The following is a 7,051-nucleotide window of genomic DNA, read 5'->3' as shown; positions in this document are numbered from 1 at the left end:
TAAAAAAATAAAAAATAAAAACTATTGCGACGAAACGTCCTTTTTGGACGGTTTTCTGTTGGGCGGCCTGCGCTCACGCTCACTCGAGCCCGTGTTCACGTCGCCCACCATGTTGCACGTCCAGTGGTACTTTTGATGCCCGCTCTGCCGCGAAGACGGTGAAGACGCCGGTCCGCTCGGCAGCGTTCGCGACGTGGTTGGTTGCCGGGTGGGCGCGCGGGTGCTGTCTGTGCAACTTCCCCTTAGGGGAGGGCCACCAAGTCGGCCCAGACCAACCCGATCCCCAGGGATTGCCGAATCGGACGAGGACGACGACAGCGGGCTCGGACGGTGTCCTTGGCGCGCGCGGGACGGTTGCGCTCGCGCCAGCCGCGTCACCGGCGTGCTCGGGCTCGGGGAGCTCGAGCTGGACGAGGAGCGGCTGGGCCGAGGGCCAGGCGCACTACAGGTCATAGGGGGGAGTTAGGGAGATAGGTCTCACTCCCTGCACCTTTTGGGAACGGTGGGGACGGGAGCTCACCGCGCTCTCTGTGGCCGACGCCGCGTGAGCGCTCCGGCAGTGGAGCAGTGGACGGGGCAGTGCGCGGTGGGTTTCTCTGAGTTTCGGTCGGTCAAGCAAAAATATTAGAAACCTCGTCAGAATCATAAGCCAAACATTAAGACCGTAGGAGCGTAGGAAATTTTCAAGTGAAAAAGTAGCATTGAAGTTGATTTAGTCGTTGCCATGTTACCTTTCACATCGGAAACTGATGACTTCCCCTCGCGTCTCCTCGCGCGAGGAGGGGTGGCCGACGCGGACTTGGCGGCTCTGCGGGGCAGCCACTCCTGGGGGACGCGGCCGCCGAAGCATCCGCAGCACGGACAGCGCACCAGGTGGCCGTCGCCATTGGCCCCGACGGCGCCTTCAGTACTGCTGCTGCTGCTGCTACTACTACTGCTACTACTGTGGCTGCTGCTGACGCCAGATCGAAAGCCTGCTCGCAGCTCGCCCGGCTCGACCCCGGAGTCCTCTGGCGGCGTCCCCTGTGGGCCCTCTGCCTTCTTCTGCTCCTTGGCGACGTCTTCCGCCTGTCGGACGCGAACTGTGGGCTAGTAGTGCCCTGCCCTGCACGCGCACTACCGTGCGCTGCGCACCCAGCACCGCCTCCTCACCCCCTGCCGGAGCCGCAGCCGACCGTAGCGCACGGACAGGTCCAGCTCCAGCTCGGCGGTGTCCGGCCCCCGCTGCACCAGCGTGCCTCGGCCCCTGATCCGCCCCGTCACCCTCCCCTCCATCCCCAGCAGGCCTGCTGCGCACATTGAGAGAGAGGACCGTGCGCCACCCACGCCCGGCCACGACGCCGCACTGGTAGGGCGGCCGCATTGTTGTGCAGGGCGGTGGCACGGCAGGCCGAGAAGGACGAGGCGGCGGGGCGGGCCCTCCGCTCCGCCACCGCGGGGACCACGCTGATCTGCTGTAAGAGCACGATGGTGGTACTCGACCTGTTCCTCCGCCTGGCGTCAGCTGCAGGTGCTGCACCTCGCTGACCTCTGACCTGCTGGCGGAGCACGATGATGGTCCTCGACCTGCTCCGCCGCTGGCGGCAGCAGTGGGGCGCTGACGCAGGTGCCGCCCCACTCGAGGCGGAGGGCCCGGCGCGCGACGCGTCCCCCCGGCGGCGCCCCGTGCACCCTCAAGGTAGGCAGACCCGCAGCGCGCGCACGCCCGGCGGGCTGGCCTACCTCAGCCCACATCCATCAATCCCTCTATCCCCCCCCCCCCTCTCTCTCTCACATTGTCTTCGCGTAGACACTCCGAGAACTGCGTCGTCGTGCACTTGTCGCCGCCGAACGCGCAGGCCACCCGGCGAAGAGCGACGCAGGAGTCAAGCACACGGAGTGATAGCAGATCGTCGGTGGCCGGGGGACGCTGTGGACGGTGCTCCTGCCCCCCGGCGTCCGTCACGACCGGCTGCGGCGGCGGGGTCAGGCGCGCGCCTGATGGTAGCCGGACGGCCGGAGGGTGCTGCCGCGCGGGTGTGCAGGTGCCCGCCCCTGTGCACGTGCGCCTTGCCCCGCTGCGCCTGCGCCCGCCCGCCCCTAAACCCCCTGCTGGCGCCACTCCGGCGGGCAGCACTCGTCGACAAGAGGGAGCTGTTTTACAACCCGTACGCGCCGAGGGATGGTACCTCGCGGATCAGGCCGGCGCGCATGCGCATGTACTAGCAGGAAGACATGGGAGTCAAACCGAGTGATACATGGCACGCGAGTACGAGTGGCAGATTTCTCCCCTCTTGAATCAGCGCCCAAGAGTTTTGCAAAAAAAACAACAAAAAAACAACAACAAAAAAACAACAGTTTGCCCATCGGCAAATAAAGGATTCCCTGGATACGCGTCTTCGTCTACAATGTAATTGGTAATTTCTAGGACATAATAGCTGGACACCCAACTTTTACATAGATAGAAGGAGCTGATATTTCAAAATTAATCATTAACAAATTTGAATGAAAAATATTTTAATTATTCTACAATAATATTAAATCCGAGGAATGGTGACATAGTCGACACGTTCTGGGTCCGAGTCATCCCGCATCTCCTGGTGGCAGCCCAGCAAACACCACGCGCAACGATCATCTCTGTAGCAATAGATTGGCGCATAGGTGATCAACTTCAGCTCCGGGTTCAAGGAGAGGCATTTCTGCACCGCGTCTCGGTGCAGTGCGTCGTGCGAACACTCGAGGTCCATTCTGAACACCTGGAGGGTGCGCAGGGACGGTGCGTTGGCGGGCGTGATGCCGAGCAGGATATCGTCTTCGGTCCTGGCTTCCACATTCAGGAGCTTGAGCGCCGGCAGGCGGGGCAGCGCCTTGAGCAGAGCCTGCTGCTGAGGGAAGTAGTGGTGCTCCCAAATATCCACGTAGATTTCCAGTTCCTCCAGGTGGGAGCGCCCGGTCGCGGCCAGGGCCAGCAAAAAATCCATGTCAGGGGAAGGGGCCGGGACCATGGTGGCCTTTGATTCATCATACCGGAGCGTCAGCTTGACCAATTGGGTGGCTCGGCGAAGAAACTCGGCAGCGGCTCGGGCCTCGCCGTCGTAAGCCACGCAGAGGTCCAGGTCCCGCAGCAGCTCGCACCCGGCCACGGCCTCCAGCCCGGGCATCATGCCACACCGCAGACTACGAAGGTTCGGCATTCCCGCCAGGAGAGTTGCAGTCGACGTCGAGGTCTGGGCGTGTTCATCGAGATCAATAGACTCTAAGGTGGAGGCGTGCGTGGACAGAATAAACTGGCAAAAAGGCTCCGCATCCGGCCTTCTCGGATCGTGCTCAAAGCTCTTCAGGGACGCACCGAGAAAGGACCTGTCAAGACCGGCCAGTGTGGATTGTGGGTAGCGCTGGAATCCTGTAATACTAAGCTCTTCTAGGCGGGACGTAGACGCCACCGTCCCGAGCAGCTCGTAGGCGTCCGCGGTATCCTTAACACAGTAGTACACCACAGCGTTACCCAGACCCAAACTAAGCCTCCTTAGCCGTCCAAGCGCCTCCTGGTTGCGGATGAGGAGGCTTGCTTGCAGTGCTCCTTTTCCATCCACCTGACGCATCCACAATGTTAGCTTGTTCACGGCACACCTGGTCGTGGCGAACATCGTGTGATACTTCTCCGGGAGACAGACGTGCCACGAGCGCAGGCACGGCGCCAACCGCAGCACGGCACAGATGCTGTAACGGGGGATTTCGCCGTCGTCAGGGTAGACGTCGTCGATATCGATGCTGTGATGCCGCCAGAGCTCCGGGAGCAGCGCCAGGGACCCGAGGCGGCGGCACACGAGGCGGCAGGCGAGTAGGTCCGCTATGTCCAGGTACTGCATCACCTCGAGCAGCGCGTCGTCCGGAAGCGCCTCCATGCCCTGGGGGACAGAGGAGGAGGCACACACAAGTTGAAGGTGGCCCTCCAATGAAACCTGGAACCCATCACCCATCATATCAGATTTTGCTGTTATTGATGCAGCCCAAGTTTGCTAACTGTAAGTTGGAAGTTAAGTAATGCAATAAACACAGTTTCACAAATTTTGCGGGAATCAGGGTGCTTCTATTAGGAACCCGTCAGTACCTATCATTTATGAGAAGGCCCGTACTCAAACATGTTCATAATTTGTGAAAATGTATTTATTGCATTACTAAACTTCCAAATTACATATAGGAAAACTCGGGCAGCATCAAAAACAGCAAAATCTGAACTGATGGGTGATGGGTTCCAAGTTTCATTGGAGGGCCACCTTAACCTAAAATGGTTCGTTATGCGCGGTGGTTCGAGCAGACGGCTGTTAACTACCGTCGCGCCTACCTCGTTCAGTTGGGCAATTCTTTGGCGTTGAATCGATGGCACTCGGTCGGACGGAGCTAGACAGCGTGTGGGCTGCGACAGTGTGGTCTGGGGTCGGTGAAGTAAACAGTTCCGAACACCGAACACCTCAGCAGCTGACAACAAGAGACTGGAGATTTCGACCAATCACAGCCATCATGGCGCCTCCGGTGTCTGCGTCCGCTAGTACTAGTATGAGAAAATAGTGCGCCCTGATCCAAATCTCGATCTGTATCATGTAACTTACAAACAGACCAAGGCACGCCCGATACTTGGACGAAATAGCCTACCCTATTTCGTCAAAGCAACAAGACACCCACCCACAGTGGGGGGGTGGGGGTGGGGGGGGATCGCGCCCTGTGGCCTCTAGTGAGCCACCTGAAAGATAGGCAATTTGTGCTACACCATCCCTGTACGTAGGCAACCAACACTGCATCGCCCCTCGGGCGAACACCATACTTTACTTAGCCTTAGACCAAATTCACCAGCGCAGACTGCTGGGATAAGCTGGGAGCAGCAGGAGCAGCCAGCAGGTTGACATATCCGGTAGGTGGCGTTAGGTATAGTAGGTTCATAGGTGTGTAGCATGAGATGTGGTGTACCAGAGGCTGACTCAGCGTCGCGCACTTTCGTAGTCGTACTGTACCGCATATGCACGTTTGCAAGTGGATTGCCTATGACAAAGAGCAGGGCCCTCCTTTGCAAACTGAAAATGATGTAATCTGATCTGGTGCGCCACCGGGTTGTCTCTGTCCCCCTTTTATCTGACTGGGAAGTAAAGGCTGGCGTTCACTCGCTTAGGTGCGCGGTCAAACACGACGATAACAGCACACACACACACGCACACACACACACGCACGCGCGCGCCTCACACTGTCGTCGATTTTAACACAGCGAGATGCCCGTGTATGTGTGTGATTCCGAGATACGCACCCCCTATACGTCACAAATGGCCGCTGCCGGGGCAAAGCTCGCGCGGACCGGACCAGAGGGACGGCCGTGATGGCATCGAGTTGAGATACTGCCGCGATAACTGTTGTTTTTCAGCCGTATTGCGGCCAGGGTGAATCACTGAATCGTGGGCCAAGATGTCAGGCCTGACGTGCGGGTTCGAACCCAGGCGATATCCATTCGAAGATGATGGAAATATTTTTTCTAGCTCGGGTGCTGGTGCTGCACCACCAAAACGCCGATGCGCAGCAAAAGAATGATAGCGCTATCAACGATGCGAGTTTTCTTTTGTTCTTAATGTCATATTCGGACTTGTTCCCCCCCCCCTTTCCTGATACCAACGGTCCGCGGCCTGGGGCATGGAGTCGGGTCACGGCACGGCATGTTTGGGGGGCAGGAGGACCCACCCCTAGGCAGGCCCCGTCCAACGGTGCCCCCCTCTTTGTCGCCTTCGCCATCCGGGGAATTCCCTTTGCAGGATCTGTGACGACGCCCAATTCAACGTGCGGAGCAGATCATTTGACCAGGCAATTCTGTCAGCGCTCAGTCCATCCTGGAGCCCCCCCCCCCTCTCTCTCTCTATCAGCGGTTCACAGAGAATGCTCCTTATAGGGGCAGTGGCTGAGCCTATGGCGGCGGGGTGAGGTGGTGGTGGGACACTGCAGGGGGGCTTCTGCCGCTGTGGCGGGACAAGGTGGAGCGGGAGCGGGGCGCGGAGAGCGGCGGGCGGAAGTGGGAGATTACAGTTTGTAGCTACCAGGCAGGCCGCGCCAGTGCATGTGGTCCCGGCCGGTCCCGGTGCCCAAAGCCTCCCGCCGCCCGCTGCCGCCCGCGCGGCCGGGCCGTCCGTCAGAGCGGGGAGGAGAGAGAAAGAGAGAGGGAGAGAGGGGAGGCGACAGCTCCGCACACACATCGCGCCCGCGGCGCCTCAAGAGAAGAGAGTGGCGTCGTGCCGACCACAGCTACCGCAGCGCAGCACCCGCACCCGCCCCGTACACAGAGAGGATTATGTCAGCCTCCGTGACGAGCTCCAGGACGCCGCGCCGGCACAGCCCGCACTGGAGGGTGGGGGGCGACCACCACCTGCAGCCGCCGCCGCGACCCACCCTCGCCTGCGCCGCGCTGTTGCTTCTCTCGGTGGTCCTCGGTAAGTTTTCTTACAAACGCGAGCAACGTGAGCGACTCGTCCGTGGGACACGAGCCTGACAAGTCGGAATAGTTTGTGGGCAGGAATATCACGTCACATTGTCGTTACCAAAGTCCATTCATCGCATTTGAATTCTCCGCGTATCCGGATACTCGGATGCCGTGTAGGCCTCTGCCGGAGCATGTGGGCGGCTGGCTCCCCGTCGGCTGCTGCCCGGCCTAGGAGCGACGGGGTGGCTCGTCTTTTCTCTTTATCATCTCGTGTTTCGACAGTCCGTCCCGCTCCATCCCATTCCATCGGGCCTGGGGTCGGGTCGAGGTTGCCAAATCTCGTTGGGTCGGTACGGATATTCAAACTCGGGCATCACTGTAACCGGGAGGGTGCGCCGGGGTGTTTCGCTGCAAGCGCCGGCGATGCCGGGTTTGCCTACTCTCGGGGGTCGAGACGCTCCCTAAACGGGCTCCGGCGCCGGCGCGTCCACCGAAACACCCGGGTACGGCTCATGTCGCACGAAACAAATAGGATCCGTATGACATGGATGGATGTACATCGGCTTCATTCCGCGCGAACTCATGCGCTGACCAGGAAGGGGAGAGCGCAGGGGGGGGGGG

The 7,051-nt window shown here is 60.1% G+C and overlaps 1 protein-coding gene across 1 annotated transcript; it reads right to left on the bottom strand.

The window, feature by feature from the left end:
• Nucleotides 1-2,382: 2,382 nt before the first annotated feature.
• On the bottom strand, nucleotides 2,383-5,257 carry LOC113202787 (uncharacterized). Its single transcript, XM_026417189.2, has 2 exons — nucleotides 4,325-5,257; nucleotides 2,383-3,887 (listed from the first exon to the last, which is right to left on the bottom strand). Exon 2 carries the CDS (start codon nucleotides 3,882-3,884, stop codon nucleotides 2,517-2,519), a length of 1,368 nt encoding a protein of 455 aa, XP_026272974.1. The 5' UTR covers nucleotides 3,885-3,887; nucleotides 4,325-5,257; the 3' UTR covers nucleotides 2,383-2,516.
• Nucleotides 5,258-7,051: the final 1,794 nt, after the last annotated feature.

The sequence above is a fragment of the Frankliniella occidentalis genome, unplaced genomic scaffold (genome assembly GCF_000697945.3).
Source record: "Frankliniella occidentalis isolate FOCC.00 unplaced genomic scaffold, Focc_3.1 Scaffold2171, whole genome shotgun sequence".
Lineage (NCBI taxonomy): Eukaryota > Metazoa > Arthropoda > Insecta > Thysanoptera > Thripidae > Frankliniella > Frankliniella occidentalis.
Note: the sequence above shows the minus strand (reverse complement) of the source record. Positions and strands in the feature narration are given on the sequence as shown.

Coding starts and splice junctions, on each gene's coding strand:
- LOC113202787 (XM_026417189.2), bottom strand. CDS start 3,884: ATGGAGGCGCTTCCGGACGACGCGCTGCTCGAGGTGATGCAGTACCTG.